The sequence below is a fragment of the Vanessa cardui genome, chromosome 4 (genome assembly GCF_905220365.1).
Source record: "Vanessa cardui chromosome 4, ilVanCard2.1, whole genome shotgun sequence".
Taxonomy (NCBI): Eukaryota; Metazoa; Arthropoda; class Insecta; order Lepidoptera; family Nymphalidae; genus Vanessa; species Vanessa cardui.
Genome location: NC_061126.1, coordinates 4,581,322 through 4,599,758, shown reverse-complemented (window position 1 = coordinate 4,599,758; position 18,437 = coordinate 4,581,322). Strand labels below are relative to the sequence as shown.

The 18,437-nt window shown below is 31.8% G+C and overlaps 1 protein-coding gene across 1 annotated transcript in view; it reads left to right on the top strand.

Moving 5' to 3' along the window:
• LOC124544472 overlaps window positions 1–18,043 on the top strand; it is a 66,070-nt gene extending 48,027 nt beyond the window's left edge. The window contains exons 5-7 of the mRNA XM_047123043.1: window positions 272–379; window positions 15,447–15,506; window positions 16,789–18,043. Coding sequence (XP_046978999.1) covers window positions 272–379; window positions 15,447–15,506; window positions 16,789–16,875 — 255 coding nt within the window. The 3' untranslated portion in view covers window positions 16,876–18,043. The remainder of the gene's footprint in view (window positions 1–271; window positions 380–15,446; window positions 15,507–16,788) is intronic.
• Window positions 18,044–18,437: the final 394 nt, after the last annotated feature.

The following is an 18,437-nucleotide window of genomic DNA, read 5'->3' as shown; positions in this document are numbered from 1 at the left end:
ATTTTCTTTTTTTATAAGTAACTTTTTATAACTAACTATGATGCTATAAACATTTTTTTCACACCGATTTAATTCTATGGGTATATGATAAAGATCGCATTGTGGTTAATTTATTTTAAGACAATGTAACATCTATTTTAATTTGTTAATATGGTTTAATTTAAATACGAAAGGATTAAAGGCTCTCCGTAAAGAGAACACACACGACGTATTATAAAAATAAAAGTCAATATTTGTACAGGAACCTCAAGGTAAACATATTTTGTTTCAGGAAAACGTCGCCTTTCTCGTTCCATGGGTAGTTGGCTGCATGACCTTCATGGCTTTGGAGGCGATGGCAATGGTGTACTCTAACATACTGCGGGATCACGTCAATAAAGTAAATATACACATATTATTTATATTTATATTTATATACATACAGACAGGCACCTAGAACATTGTTGCGTGGTTTTTCTTCCTGTATATTTTGTGAATCGATATTTTTTAGTGGCTTACTTACATAAATTTAGAAATGAAAAGTATTTAATGAAAGTAAAACATTATATAGCTTAGAAGTATGGTTTAATTGACGAGTTTTATTAATAAAGAATAAGGTTTAATAACTCAGAAAGAAACACTAACCGTGTAACTCAATTTTTTTAAAGAAACTTGAATGCGATGTTTTTCCTACTTGTTATTTTTTTTTTTTTTAATTTAAATCATAATTGTTAATTTGAGTTTTATAAAATAAAGCAGAAATATAAGGTTATTTCTGTTTTATTTTAACGACAGTTCGATTTTTTAAGTACAAATTGTATTTTAATAATATATATATATATATATATATATATATATATACAGGAAATCGAGATTACACCTGATTGAAAAATTAAACAAATAAAACTGCAAAAACTTATATTAACAGCAATTATAAAAACGGAAAAAGAATAAACAAATAAATAGTACCGGTGAGGAATCTTTCTTAACATAAGAATTCATAACATTTAATTCTTAAATATATACAAATAAATGAACTAGGTATCCATGGCAAGAAATTAAACTGCAATTTACCGGTAGAATAACTCATAAGTGGACGAAATCTACGCAGACGATCTCGCACAAAGCTACCAGCAATTCTGCTTCATTAATTGTACATATTCAAAGTTGGATGAACATTTTAATATCCGTTTAATCTTCATCGTAAATAACGCTACATCAGCCAATATACTTCATCGATATTCATTGTTTTTGGAATTTTAATTAAAGTATGTAGACTCGGAATATGAATTTGAAACAATACGAGTATAATGGGATCTCAAGTTCATTATACAATATTTAAAAATAAGCATTTTTATTTTTTGCCCAGTGGTTAGAACGCATGCATCTTAACCGATGATTGCGGGTTCAAACCCAGGCAAGCACCGCTGATTCATGTGCTTAATTTGTCTTTATAATTCATCTCGTGCTCAGCGGTGAAGAAAAACATCGTGAAGAAACCTGCATGTGACAAATTTCAAAGAAATTTTGCCACATATGTATTCCACCAACCCGCATTGGAACAGCGTGGTGGAATATGTTCCAAACCTTCTCCTCAAAGGCCTTTAGCCCAGCAGTGGGAATTTACAGGCTGTTGTTGTTGTTGTTATAATTTTGGGACTCTCAGATTCAATGGTTTAACTAAAAGGTTTTACTAAGTAATCAATTACATTTTCGTTCAGATTAATGTACAAATAATTACAAAGTACACACAATGAGCTTTTCGGGTGACGCGTAAATTTGACAGAGTACATTGCAACAGTTTCCCATCGTATTATATACTTTTCCAGTGTTACATTCAATAGACGAAGCCGACGCATAGAAAAAAGTTAGTATGTTTTTTCCCAAAGCGAAGTTAGGAAACAACATTGTAACTATGTCGAAATATTTATTCAATTTATCAACAACATAAAATCCGGTACTTGATAAATTTAATAAAATTAAAGTGCCTCAAACGTGCGCGCGGTCCGATTGTATTATTTTAGTGTGTTCAAAACAATATAGTAGAAACAAAGATAATAAAAGAGTAATGAAGGTAGACATTGAAAACCGTGCACTCAACATCGCCCGATGTACGGAGCTTCCAGGCAGCTCGTGACCACCAATTTCAATTCAATTCAATTCTTGGTTTAATGACTTTTAGTTGTGTCGACCACCAATTTCGAACATCAGGTAAAATAAGCAGACATTATCTCTATCAACTCTTAAATATAATATATTAATTGAATATACAGCCCACAAAGGTTAACGAAATATGTAACAATGGAGTAAGTCGCTGTGATGTTTAAAATCAAAATGTATTCTTTTAAATTGTTATTTCTTTGTTTTTGTTTATAATTTGGACTTATTAAATTCCACAACATTTCCAGTTCACAAAACTATATTTGAATCAGCTCTTATTAATTGTAACGAAATACAAACAAAATACAATAGATTATTAAAAAGTTAATAAAGCAATCTTAAAATAATCCTTACAATACAAAGACTGAAAGCAATTTTAAAAGGGCAGACTAATTTTGCGATTTCCAAACGACCCTTTTCTTTTTGAACATTTTTTAGATTCATATGACATAACATATTCTATCGAACCAAAATTATTACAGACCTCACATATAAACGTTGCAAGGGAGTCACTCTGCTTCCAATTTAAATATAAATTGACTCAGTATGAAGTCACTGTACAAATGAAATGTTATTTTTATGAGGCCTAGGCTGTAACTTGTTTAAAAGCTTTATTTGTAGTTAGTATACATAGAATATGCAATTCATTTCCTTGCCATGGTTTTATTAAGCTTACATAATAACTCATCATTCTCCAGCCCTAATCCCAATTTTATTTGGGGTCGGCGCAGCATGTCTTCTCCTTTCATACTTCTCTGTCAGACGTCATCTGACAAGTTACATTCTTTCTAACCATATCGTCTTTCAAACAATCCATCCGTCGTTTCCTTGGTTGTCCTTTACCTTTATATCCATCCACATCCATGCTCAAGGCTTCCCTTACAATATGGTCCTCATTTTATTACATAGTAAAAATTGGAATGTTAAAGTTATTATCTCCGCCTTCATATTTGCACTTATCTGTTTTCTTTCTTAGCTCCCATCACCAAAGGTTATCTGTGAGAGATCGCTATAAGCGATAAAACCGCCTATGCACACCATTCGTAATATGTTTTTTTTAATTTCTCTTCACTAATGTGTTTATTGCACAAAACTATTTAAATAAGTATATTAAATAATTAATTACGCAGATATTATGTAAGATATGCAATCAACTGGCTCTATAACAGATTCTTTAAATGTACTTATTAAAAATCTAGTCCTGTCAGTTTTATAACAAAACCAGTTACTAATCATAGAAATAAAATATTTAAAAGGTTACGTGAGCGTTTTTATAAAATGCTTAACTTTCTCAAATTTATTTAGAGACAGAGGCCAATGTTTTTGTTTATTTTCTATTACTCGTCTTTAGGTAAAGGTTAGTTAGGGTTATAGATGTGAGAAAGATAAAAGCTTAGGTAGTAATTAAATTCATGAAACAGTCTAGTAATTATCCTTCATATATCTAAGCCTGACCTACGAAATAATTGACCCTAGATTCAATCTCTCGTCAATAATATCTGAATTCTAATACGCTCATAGTTTTCTAATTATATAATACAGTCACGACCTTACCAATAAATCTTATTTAAAGTTAGTTATACCGTACTCTGTCTTCTTCTTTCGAATGGCAAATTATGATGACAAAAAGACATAAACAAAACACACACTAAACAACTACGTTAAGAACACTTACAAAAGGTAATGTAAAATTAGAATTGAATTTATGCAATAATCAACTGCATAATGTTGTTCTCTTCATTTAGGGTATTAAGGGAAACTGGCAAATGAGCCTTCTCGTGCTAAATGACCACAACCCAAAGACATGGGCGCTGTGAGAAATTTAACTATTCCTATCACCAACGCACCATCATCCTTGTGATAGAACTACCTTTAAACGGTAATTATACTGGCTCAATTATACTTCAAATCTCGTTGAAAAACAAAATGTACATGTAAAGAACCACAGTGCCCTTCAATATATTTAAAAAGTTGTATGTGATTTTGAAATTTCACTGGCAATATTAAATTAGAGCTCTGACAACGCTCTTCAAAAAACAGTCCCAGTTCGACAGTTTTGCTTGTAAAAATAATAAATATAGGCGTATCTTACAACCAATGAAATTCAGATTAAAGATAACAGAATATACATATATGTATATCCAATGTAGTAATTGGCTTTAAAAAGTGAAACAAAAAATATATTGAAATAAAACTAGTTATAACGGATTTGAACCGCGTATATTAATTATTTTTAAAATCCCGACTTTACAGCGTTCGTGGTCAGTCTACCTGTAACCACGAACATAATATAATACAATGAAATTCAGATTTAAGATAACAGAATATATGTACATATATTACTACATTGGCTTTAAAAAGTGAAACAAAAAATATATTGAAATAAAACTAGTTATAACGGATTTGAATCGCGTATATTAATTATTTTTAACATCCCGACGTTTCGAGCACTTTACAGCGCTCGTGGTCAGTCTACCCGTGACCACGAACATAATATACGCGATTCAAATCCATTATAACTAGTTTTATTTCAATGTGTAATAATCGCGAAATTTTTAGGCAACATTATAAAAAATAATATTTTGAACATAAGCTCTTTTACATGCATTGTATATCTATGTAGATTTTCTGCCAGTATGAAATCGGGATAAATAGCTTGCTAAAGCTAAGCTAAATCTGTAAGTTATAAATATATTTGAAATTCGACATATTAAATGATTATAAGCCCGTATCCTCACATGAAGGTGACAGGTCCTTATCTGAACCGTATAAGTTCGAAACTTCTCGGTATGCTTTGACTTCTGAAGTTATAATTTCTTCTTTTACTTTACAATATATATAATGGAAAATACTTAAAGATAAAATGTAAGCAGAAATAAGTACTGATAGATGATACAAGATTTTAAATTAACATTTAATTATTTTTATTATTAAAATTATTAATTTCGGGATATTTACCATGTTTTTTATTTTTGTTCGGTGGAGCTCAGTATTTCGATATTATCTACGAATGTCTTGTTCTCGTAAACAAAAATAAAAAACATAGTAAATATCACGAAATTAATAACTTAAATGATAAATGATACTTTTATGATATAAAATTTTAAGAATTTTCTAAATTATCGCTACCAATATTTATATTAATATTTTGTGTTATTTTTACCTAAATATTATTTGCTAATATTTATAGATGTATTTTTAAACTTCGGATATAGATTGCTATATGTACATAGTCATAAACTTAAGCAACATTCGTCATGATTTAACGTGATATCATTGGTCGAGTGTCTATGCTATTAATAATGAATTTTCGAAAATATGCTTTTTTTATATACGTTGTTATGGCACCTTCGTAAAGTAATAGGAAAATTCTGTTTTATTAATAATAACATATTAATCAAGAACATAGCCGAACTATTAGTAAAACTAATGAAATATATAAATCTAAGATTTGTGTGATTGTAAAGATAACTTCATGTCTTCAAGAGACTATAATTATATTAGGTTGGGGAAAAAGTCTTTTCGCATATAGTATGTATGAACTTGTAATAAAATCTCTTTGGCTATACCATTTGTATCTGGCTGGTTTTGGTATCATTAAAAAGTTTTAATTTTAAAGAAGGCACTTCCAAATTCAAATTAGGAATTTGTGTGATTTTCATTTGTTTTTGTTGTTGTTAAAATGAGTGAATCTAAAGAAGAAATTCGATATATTTTAAAATTTTACTATAAATAAATAAAATTTTAACAAAAAGAAAAACCGACTTCAAACAAAACACTCGACTTTTAAGTAGTCTAATATTTTTCATTTCATTTAACTTAGGAAGACTCTAAAAAATATGTTGAATACGCAATTATTTTTATTACTTTTTCGTGATATTCATTTGTTTTAAAATAGTGTTTTGTTTGAAGTCGGTTTTTCTTTTTGTTAAAATTTTATTTATTTTTTGATTTTAAGTGAAGCTGATGTTGACTAACTAATTTTTTTTAATATGGATAGATTAAGCGTTCCGTTTATATGAGTCAGAAACTACTTCGAGGACAATTTCAAAGGAAACTTGCGAATAAAGCAAAAATAGACTTTCGAAAATGCGGATTTAATACGTCACGCGCCGTAAACTACAAGGATCCCTCGAAAGAGCTGTAATCGAACTCAGCAAAAAAACTTTGAAAAAGACCAACTATATTTCGTACATCATATGACATCACATCACATACACAAAATTTGATTAAAGATAGTAAGAAATTCTGCCCCATATTGCACCCTAACTGCAAGCCGTATAGGAGTTCCATCACTACATAGTATAAAACAAAGTCGCTTTCTCTGTCCCTATATCTTTAAATCTACGCAACGGATTTTGATGCGGTTTTTTTTAAAAGATAGTGTGATTCAAGGGGAAGGTTTGTGTATATAATACATGAACAATATAGTAAAGAAACACTGATAATTTTAGAAGTTTGCTATGTGATGTCGTATATAAACAAATTCTGTAGTATATTTAGTATCAGTATTGCACCCGTGCGAAGCCGGGGTGGGTAGCTAGTTGATTATAATATTCGACTATGATAATTACATAAACATATCCACATTACGGAAGGTGACTCAAATATCCAAATAACCTATAAATAAAAGATTCGACCGAGTATCGCTAACGTGCTCCTCAGAATTGTTCCGTTCCCTTCCGTTCCGTTACTTTGTCATGGATCCTGTGCTCAGAACCTTACCAAACTTTCACCAAATTACCCTTGAAGTATATATTTTATAATAAAAAAAGAATTATCAAAATTGGTTAACGTGATTTTCAGTTATTCACCTATTTGTCGCGCATATACATACTGCAAATTTAAGACTTATGTCGTTTTCACATGGATACCATCATCGGAAAAAAAATAAAAAAATGGGACCCTACGGGAAGCACTACCTTTCAAACAAAAAAAAAATTATCAAAATCGGTCCACCCAGTGAAAAGTTATGAGGTAACAAACATAAAAAAAAAAAAAAAAATACAGACGAATTGATAACCTCCTCCTTTTGGAAGTCGGTTGAAAAGGTAAAAATGCAACTCAAGCCGCGAAAAAAATTTGTGATGTTTATGGACCTAATGCAGTATCTATGAGAGTAGCGCAAGTTTGGTTTAAGCGTTTTCAAGCCGGAAATTTTGATATCAAAGATGCATCTCGCTCTGGTCGCCCTGTTACGGACAAAATTGATGCCATTTTTGAAAAAGTGGAGCTAGATCGGCATATTAGTAGTTACGATGTAGCTGAAGAACTGGCAATGGACCACAAAACGGTTTTGACTCATTTGAATAAAGCTGGGTACACAAAAAAGCTCGATATATGGGTGCCTCATGAACTCACTGAAAGAAACCTAATGAACCGTGTACTCATTTGTGATTCTTTATTACGACGTAATGAAACCGAACCATTTTTGAAGAAGCTGATAACTGGTGATGAAAAGTGGATCACATACGACAAGAACGTGCGAAAAAGATCGTGGTCAAAGGCCGGTCAAGCTTCACAGACTGTGGCAAAACCCGGATTAACTCGCAACAAAGTAATGCTGTGTGTATGGTGGGATTGGAAGGGCATCATTCATTATGAGCTGTTAGGACCATCGATTCAGAACTGTATTGCGAACAATTGATGAGATTGAAGCAAGAAATTGAGAGAAAGCGGCCAGAATTGATCAACAGAAGGGGTGTGGTTTTTCACCATGACAACGCTAGACCTCACACATCTTTAGCCACTCAACAAAAATTACGAGAGTTTGGCTGGGAGGTATTAATGCATCCGCCGTATAGTCCTGACCTTGCACCTTCAGATTTTCATCTGTTTCGGTCTCTGCAGAATTCCTTAGGCAGTGTCAGGTTAACATCACGAGAGGACTGCCAAAACCACCTGTCGCAGTTTTTCGATCAGAAGCCCCAAAATTTTTACAGCATTGGGATCATGTCACTACCAACAAGATGGCAAAAAGTTATGGAACAAAATGGCACCTACATACTTTAGTCAAATGTAAATAAACTATAAAAAAAACTTTTTGAATTTTCATATAAAATACGAAGAAACTTTTTCCCCAACCTATTATGTTATATTTGAAAAGTAACCTATTATGTCAACATCGTTGGCGAGAAAACGTCATTCCGGGCTTCTGTATAAACTCTTTTGAAACGTATACAAACTATCACTTATTGTTATAGAAAATCTACATTCAAACGAATAGAACACAGTATCTGTCGAAATATATCATGCGGCGTTTTTGTGACTGGACTAAATCAACAAAATATTTGGTCATTCGTCTCCCAATATCAATGTTCCGAATACTAATAAATCGTTAACACGATACGTCCTCACGTATATCGATCAAACTCCCTCGGCCTTCAAACAATTCCAACATCACGTATATAATAATTATCCGTGCTTTTTTAAGGATAAACATATTATTGGAAATGGCATACAATAGTATCATAATATGAATTAGTGAGATGTGACTGTTAAAACATGTGAAAGCATCATTTATAAAAGTTAAACAAATAGATAGATTATTATTGATTTATTTTTTATTAGCTGATACTAAAATATATACTACAGAATTTTTCTTGTTTCTTTACTGTATTGTACATGTGTTATATACAAAAAACCTTCCACTCGAATCACTCTATCTACTTAAAAAAACCTCATCCGAATCCGTTGTTTGAAGGTTCTAAGCATACAAAGGGACAGAAAGCGGTAAGCGACTTTGTTTTATAGTATGTAAGGATAAGGATGTAATAGATTTGCTATCGGCAAATGTATGCCAACAGATGATAAATGTTCATCAGATGTCAAACATCATGTAGACATGAGCGCTGTGAAATTTCCCATTGAATGAGACCGAAGATGCTATGTCACGTGTGCCTGAAATTTCAATGGCCTACTCACCCTTCAAATGGAAGACAACAATACCACTGTTTGGCCGTAAAATATAAACCCTACCACAAAGTAGCTGTACCATAATAATCCTACGTTACATTTTTTAAAGATATCGTAATACTATAACATCGACAGTAAAACGGGAGAGAAGAGAGTCCAGTGATTAGAACAAATGAATCACACTTAAATAATGAACGAAGACTGCGGTATAAAATCCGAACGAGTACCACTGCCTTTTCATGTAATTAATTTATGCGACAACTCATGCTTAGCGATGAAGTAAAACGTTGTTAGGAAACGTATATCAGTAGGATGAAACTCTACTACAAATCCACTACGTAGTGATATAACCTTGATATAATAAACTTCATAACATTTTAATTGGAAAAGAAACCTAGACCAAATAATGGTACTCATACTTGCGTTTATTACGACTTACTATTAGTATTAAATTTATATATATTTACTGGATTACCTTCATTGTCTAGTAAACAATCTTTGAAACAAAATCAGCGTTTATTAAAAAAAGTTCTTTGTGTGATTTTTAGACAACGCAGAAGTCTTGATTACAATTTACCAATCGAGTACAGATAGAATTGAAATGACAAATAACAGATATTAGTATACATTTGATACTGATGATTTACGGTGTGATGATAAATTAACTCTAGCCGTATTATACTGTTATACTTAAAACTAATTGTTGTTAAATGTTTTTTTGTTATGTAAGAACTAAAAGATAAAAAGCAATATACATAGTCATTAATGTTACCTCTTCCGTAACATAGAATTACTTTTTTTTAACTTGCTGGAAAAAGTCGTTTTGTATTAAGGGGTTGGGGGGGGGTTGGTTTCTTGTCCTTGTGGGATGCGTCGATGCCAAGGACTCATATTGCATCCTAGTTAACTGGAATACCCATTAAAAAACTTTGATACCCTTTTCATCTCTTCGGCGGGCGCCACGGGATCGCTTTCACATAGTATCGTGAGACGGTAACAAAGAATTTCCAGCTATAACTACCTAGCTTCTTATCTTATATTATCTTCTATATACGATTGATTTAATATTTACTTATTCAAGTAACAAGTGGTAATATTATTGCCATAAAAGTCACAAAATACATAATTATTATATTTTATTTGTATACTGCTACAATTAATTACACACTAAAACATCTGTCAATCCAAAGACTAACGGTGATTAAGGAAAACATTGGTATTTACGTAAACAACATATTTAAATAACAGCACGTGTTACTAGAGTAATTAATACCACTTGCGACGTTAATTTTATTCTAAGCAGTGAGTGTTGCCATAATGATTTTTCATTAGCTAATGAGTGGTCAACTTTTATGGGCGTGCTACGTTCTGTGTAACCTAGTCGTAATTACTTAAGTAATATAAAACAGATGGTTCGTACACAGATAATAAAATGTTTCATGCTTATAATTATTGAATAATTACTGTATTCTACTTGTATAATAGCTGGATTTGGCTTTTATCAGACCTTTTGTGTTACATCTTTAAGGCCGCGTTGGGGGTATTTTTATGTGATAGGTGGCAAACGAGCAGGAAGCTCTCCTGATGGAAAGTGACTACCACCGCCCATGGACATCTGCAGCACCAGGGGGCTTGCAGGTGCGTTGCCGGCCTTTGAGAAAGGAGTACGCTCTTTTCTTGAAGGTTCCCATGTCGTATCGGTTCGGAAAAACCGCCGGCGAAAGCTGGTTCCACAAAATGGTTATGCGAGTCAGAAAATGGGTATGACCGACTAGTACGAAAAAAGCTCGACTCTCTCTCAAGTAATGAAAGAAAAGTTTGTGTTACGTCTTATGCTGTCATGCACCTCTCAACCGCAGTTCTCTGCTTCTGAGTAAACATACTAAATATTAAGTCGCTATTACAATTATATGTATTATATAATATTATTGCATTTGGCGTGAAGGTACAGTTGATAGAACACGTTAATTTTATCTGTCCTGAATAACATCGTATTTTGTATAATCTGCGACCAATCAGTGTATACTTTATACCTAAGAATAAATAGCAAATCATTTCCTTAAGCCGAGACGGTACAAACTGCTAAAACGGGTTATATATATCATTAATATTGGTAAAAATAATCCAATGTTATTTCAAATTATCATACTGAAGTTAATAATTCTTGTTCACGAGACATTCGTAGATAATGTCGAAATATCGAGCTCCAACGAATAAATATAAAAAAAAACATGGTAAATATCCCGAAATTAATAACTTTAGTAATAAAAATAACCATGTTAATATTAAATCTTATCAATACTGATTAGTAATGCTAATTGCTTTAGAGCTAATTTTGAAAGACATAAAGAATATCCAGATATAAATCGTTGTTAAATAACAGACATTCTGTAACGATTTAAACATGAATTAAATCCAAGTTTTAAATGTGCTCTTCAATGTAACGAAATTGAATAATTTGTATTAAGTTCGAGAACCCTTAAAACAAAATTTGCGTGCTACCGAAATTAACGAGATTAAAATAAATCTTAAGAGCAAAGTCTGTTTGGAACTTGCTCGGAGTGATATTCAATTTATCAAATTTATAACAAAACAGAAACACTAAAACGTTTTATCAAAAGTATTATTATAATACTCATATATTTCGTGCATATAATAATATTATTATAAACGACTATCGAACTTATTTTTATGAGTAAAATTTAAAAAAATCATCCAACAATCAACATTAACTTAAACTTGAAAGGCAGCCATCGAAATTTCAAAAAAATTGATTTATAATATATTCGATTCGAGTAGGTACTTTAGAATCGTTATTTTTCAAGATTACAATAAATTGATAGCAACCAACGGTTCGGAATTCCGAGAGGAACGATAAACTCATAAGCCACTCCACCTCTCCAGTTACTCCTTCATCAAACTCAAACCATAAACACTTTAATTTAAGCATCCAGTATTAGAATGTCAAGTTTTACAATGCTCACTAACGTCAAATCAGTCAGATTGCGTCAAATAATTGTATTTGCATCCAAATATATTTCTTATATAACAGTATCGAAAGTAATTACAATTAAATCAAAGAAGTGTTATTAGCGCAGTGGTTTACAAGCCGCCTAGCGATGTAAAAATGTTAGCTTAAATCCTGACCCTTTGGGCTATTATAATATATATTGGATATAACATACATTACTCTGATCCCAAAGTAAGTAGCTAAAGCACTTGTTATGGAAAATCAGAAGTAACGACGGTACCACAAACACCCAGACCCAAGACAATATAGAATAGTACTACATCGACTCGGCAGTACTCCGATGTACACACTACTCGACAGCGGAGGTCGTATTGTGGTATCCACTCTTAGCACTAGCTTTCGACTTAATAAGAAGGGCAAATATGAATATTAGTAATTTTTTACAATAAGGTGTTCTTAGGAATGTTTAATAAAAATCTTCCTAGAGCTTATTTCCTTACTTACAGATTGACTCATTCAAGGGTATAGAAGTAAATGCAGTATAAAGAGTAAAGTAATCCTCTTTCATAAGTTTTATAACCAAAGCACATAAGAACACCAGTTTATTATCGGGATAACTTAATAAACATAAATGATAAAAATCGAGAAATCTATATCCATTTAATGTTATGATTTCTTTCGAAATAATGAGCTCGTTATATTTAACGCTATTCAGACGTACTTATCGCGAAATATATTTTCCCGATCCAGTTCTCTAAAAATATCTCACTTCACTTGAAACTTCTTCCAAATTCAAAAAGGAAGAATTGTAATTTTTTTTCTGTAGTGCTATTTATTCCGTAGGAACTTTCGTAAAAAATTGGTAAAAATATAAAACTGATGTGTACACTTATTGTCAGGTATTTTATTGTCATTTTTTCTTTACAACAACGGCCTGTAAATTCCCACTGCTGGGATAAAGGCCTCCTCTTCCTTTGAGGAGAAGGTTTGGAACATATTCAACCACGCTGTTCCAATGCGGGTTGGTGGAATACACATGTGGCAGAACTTCAATGAAATTTGTCACATGCAGGTTTCCTCACGATATTTTCCTTCACCGCTGAGCACGAGATGAATTATAAAGACAAATTAAGCACATGAATCAGCGGTGCTTGCCTGGGTTTGAACCCGCAATCATAGGTTAAGATGCACGCGTTCTAATCACGGGGCCATCTCGACTCTTTTTTTATATTATAAATAAAAGAATCAATCAGTACAATACCGTTATAACCTTTTAAGACTTACACAGTTTGTTTCTATGTACATAAGAATATCTGAGCCTCGAAAATACCTGCACGACCAAGTTTAGCGAAAGCGCAAAGTGAAATCATCTGTAAACCGAGATAGCTCATGTATTTATATCCGTAGATTTTGCAGTCGCTTTATGATTTTTATTCACTTCAATTTTGTTTTATCGTGCAAATAAAATCGGTATGTTATTAAATATAAAACAATATTTATATCACACTGCCTCTACATCTGCCAAGTGTCTATCTGATAAAACAACAAATCGCGATCTGTAGTTAAATTCCGAGCCAATAAGAATTTATTAGCATTTCTGTAAAAAAAGTCAGTAGTAGACAGAAGTCAAGAAAAACGTTTACACCCGTACCTTAGAAAGCACTTAAATCCGTTGATCATGCGCCTTAACTTTTTGCGTTGAACTGGTCGTCATATAATTAGAGCTCGGCGGTGAAAAAAATTTCAACGAAATTCTGCCACGTGTGAATCCCACGTATTGGAGTAGCATAGTGGAATATGCGCCTAACTGATTCTGTTATGAATAGTCTATACATATAATAAAATTAGGGTATCTGTTTGTAATATTCAAAGAGTTCTTATTTAATCAATGCATATGCATTTATACACGGTACGTGGTATACGTACTGTCTATAAATGCAAAATAACATTTTTTACAATTTTTGTCGATTTGTCTATCTGTCTGTCTGTTTGTTCCGGCTAATCTCTGAAACGGTTAAACTGATTTTGACGGGACTTTCACTATCGAGGCTACAATAATATATTTTTTGATATATTCAAAGGTGTACAAGGTCGTGGACACAGCTAGTAGTATAATATAACTATGCCCTTGATATTATTACCAAATGAAAATAACACATTATTATATGTCTACCCGTGACCACGAACGCTGTAAAGTGCTCGAAACGTCGGGATGTCCAAAATAATTAATATACGCGATTACAATCCGTTATAACTAGTTTTATTTAAATGTGTAATAATCGCGAAAATTTAAGACAACATTACACATTATTATAAATTTTATTGTTATATTAAAACTAGCTAAGCCCAACCACGCTTAGTGTGTGGCATAGTTTGAAATGAATTTGGTACATAATTAACTAAAAGTATTCCAGAGAACATAGTTTCATCAAGCTACACCCTAAACACCGAGCTAACACATCATTAAATTAAACATTACACCCCATATTACGTGCTGCTGTGTATAATGACCTCTCCCTTCTTTCAAATTATTTCATGTGTTTTATTCAAAGTTTCATAGTCGGAATTCAAGCACACATCAAAGACCTCGTAACATCAACTGTTTGAAATAATAAAAAATATTCTATATTTTTGTTCGATGTATTCGTTTATGTAACTTTGGAAACACATCGGTTTAAAAATTCAACTTTATATCAACATTGATAGTCCATCGAATACATATTGAATTTTACGCGCACAAATATGCGCTGAACTGAAAAATATTCTGACCTTTTTATATATAGATATAATGTAATTATATTGTTTGTGAACATATACGCTGTGATACAATAATGATTCATTATTATCTAAAAGGAAACAGTTTCCGTGTATTTCCACCCTTCGTGTTACGAAATAAAGACCAGGGTTTATTGGTGGTCATAAGTATATTTATAGAAGCTTATATCAGAAGACAACATCATTGATTAAGCTTTGCTAATATTATAAAGCAACTACCAGATCTATGCCAAAAAACACCCTTTTTTATATTGCGTTAGATAGACTATTTATTGAGGAAGATTGTAGACTACATATAGTTACAGGCACTATATCCTAGTTTCATTCCAATGTTTTGTTTATTAACCATTTATTTTATACTTCCTTTATATTGATACCTATTGGCGCCCGTAGAGGTAAGAGCGGGTCGTATGCCGTGATAAAAACGTAGTGATGCTCTCATATAACGTCATACCCTCTCTGCGCCCTCCTTTAATGTGCGTGACACGCATACTACCTATATGCTTCAGTACTATTTTTTAGATTCATTTATTGTTACCTGAAAGCTGCTTCTATCCAAACAAATGATTCTTACTTTGATCTTATGATGAGTTTTGAAAAAATAATTATTATAGATACTATGCTGATAATGAATTTTTTGTTACAGCAATTCGACGCGATGTGCAAAGCGGAAATATCGTTTTTAATACCGAGAATTCTTCTGAATGTAAGTATACTATTAAGTCGGAACTTCTTTTCAGCGAAAGATCATTTCTTACCTTCGCAATAATATTTATAAACTTCAGCGATTTTATTTGAACAAATATTTGAATGTTTAAATTACAAAATCTTAAAAAAAGTTTTATATAAAATGGAAATGAGGAAATCTTCATTGCAAGCAACAGAAAGTCTTTGCAAAATTAATGTTACATTTAAATTTTAAATTATAGATTCATCGGAATTCAATATATAATATATTTCAATACTTACTTCAATCATACCCGCCAACGTCTCGTCGCAAGACCAACGTCTTGCGACTAGCTTGCGAGGATGCAAATTCTGAAGTCCTAGGTTCAAAACATGGGAGAGACCAAAAATCTGCTTTGATTTTCGGATCGTGTCATTCCAGCAGAATATACGATTAAAAAAATTATATTCACCGTAGTTGACTATGACTTCGAAATACATTTTTTGTAGTCTATTCCAATAACAATAAGACAACAAACTACTTTAACATTGAATTGACAAGATATGACGGGAGTAATGGCGATTTAAATATCAGCAAAGTTGTAATTGGAACTTTGGGGAAAAAATGAATATAATTACTTAAGTGGAATAGTGTTACATTATAAACGTATTTTAAGTAACTGAGCTGTAAATTAACAATACGCATGGAATATTTCAATCTAATGTTTTCTTTAATGTAATTTATCTTTGAATAATGTTTTCCGTGACACTCTAGTTCCGTTCCTTGTTAGATCCAAATCTACCTCTTGTGCTACTTTTTATAGTCCAACCAATTCATAAATCAAAATAATTTTACTCATTATTTCGAGATAATTGTTGCTAAATGATGCATTAAGAATCATGTAGGTTAAATAAAAATTATATAGTTCTATATTTGAGCGGACTGATAAATGAACCTCATGATGGTAGGTCACTACCACCCATAGGCATTGGCACTATTAGAAATATTAAGCTATGGCCATAAATGTGCCACCTACCTTTGTAATTAAGATTTAATGTCCCTTTAGTCTGTAGTGGCCTAATCAAACCGGAAAACCATAATCATAAATATTGCTTTATACATCGTATATGTAAACAAGTCTTCTCAATAGAATTGAACAGCTTAATGCCGCAGTTATCTTATAGTTACGGGTTCGATTCCCTGTCATGACAAAAAACTGATTTAAAAATGGCCTAATATATAATTTTCTTAATATAAATGATTAATTTAAATTAATCGTTAGTAGTACATATTAAAGTTTAATTCATAATTTTTTTTTCAGTGTCTATGTATATGGTGCGTGTTGCGATTATATCACCTCCTAAGAGCCGGTATCACGTGGAAAGGTTCCGCGGCTATCGAGCTGTGACTAATGCGTCAGCCAGACGTCCGAATAGACTCGCCGAGCCGCCCCCTTCCCTGTGAAACAAGTCTCCTTCTCGGCGGGGCGGAGAGCGACACCGACGCGAGTTTGCACTCACTATGACACAAATGAGTTCTTGCAGTTAGTGTAAATTTTGCTCGTAATTATATATTAAATCCGGACTTCTGATATTGACAAATGAAATCGTACAAATGATTGTTATACTGCATATATACAATATTCGATTAGATATAGTTACTACTTTTAATACAAATATCCCATTAAAATAAATATCTATAAATTATATTGTTATATTTTATAATCAAAAATTTAATTTATTTTAAATAGTTTATTTATAATAAAAATTACGTAAATTTATTTAAGTGAAATTGTAATATATCAAAATGTAAATATGGTACATAGCAGAAAATATTTAAATAAAATTATTGTAGTGAAATTTTAAAGCGAATCATAATATCACAAGGACGCAAAGTGAGTTAATATGATACAGATATGAAGCTTGTAATTTATATAATATGTAAATACAGAGTTAGTTGAAGTTATATTTGTGTATATAAATAAGAATATGATATCGTGACATGACAATGGAATTATAAACCTTCAGCTTTATATTGTTAAGATATGTATATTTTATTACCGGCTTCGCACGGGTGCAATGCTGATACTAAATATGCTACAAGTTTTTTCTTGTTTCTTAACTATATTATCCATGTATTATATACAAAACTCTTTCTTTCGAATCCCTCTATTATCTATTAATCTATTAAAAATCAAAAGCATCAAAATCCGTTGCGTTATTTTAAATATTTAAGTTTTTAATTTATTTAAGACTTTTCTTTATACTATGTAATGATAATGATGACAATGATAAGGGGTCTATACTGAAGTTTCAAATTGAAAACGTGTTTTGTATTTTGTTCATAGTTTAATTTGAATTTGGAATCTCTTATCATCAACTAGTGTTTTTAACTCAAAATACCAATTTTCGGTTTAATGAAGATGCAGATTAATGTATTATACTATGTTACATAAATAAATATCTTGAATATCGAAATATTGTGAAACAGTTTCTTAAAATTAAATTGTAAATATAAAACTATAATATCACGGTGAAACGTGTGACTTTAACCATAATAAATTATTATTGAATGTTCATGATGCAGTTTTCTTTGACCCTAGTCCTAAAACCAAAGTGATAGGTAACTAATCGATGTTTTACATAACTGATAAGCGTGTATGAATCATTATATTGGCGTCGATTAGTTTTACACTTGATCGACTTGAAGGCTTCACGGCTTCAACAAAAGGCCTATTAATCTTACTGAAAATACTCTCAGCCCGTAAGTACGTATTATATTACATATTGTATTTATTGGACATTTGATTATATTACAAATAGTTTAATTCAATGTTCATGATTACAACAACAGCCTGTAAATTCCCACTGCTGGGCTAAAGGCCTCATCTGTCTCTCTCATGAGGAGAAGGTTTGGAACATATTCCACCACGCTGTCCCAATGCGGGTTGGCGGAATACACATGTGGCAG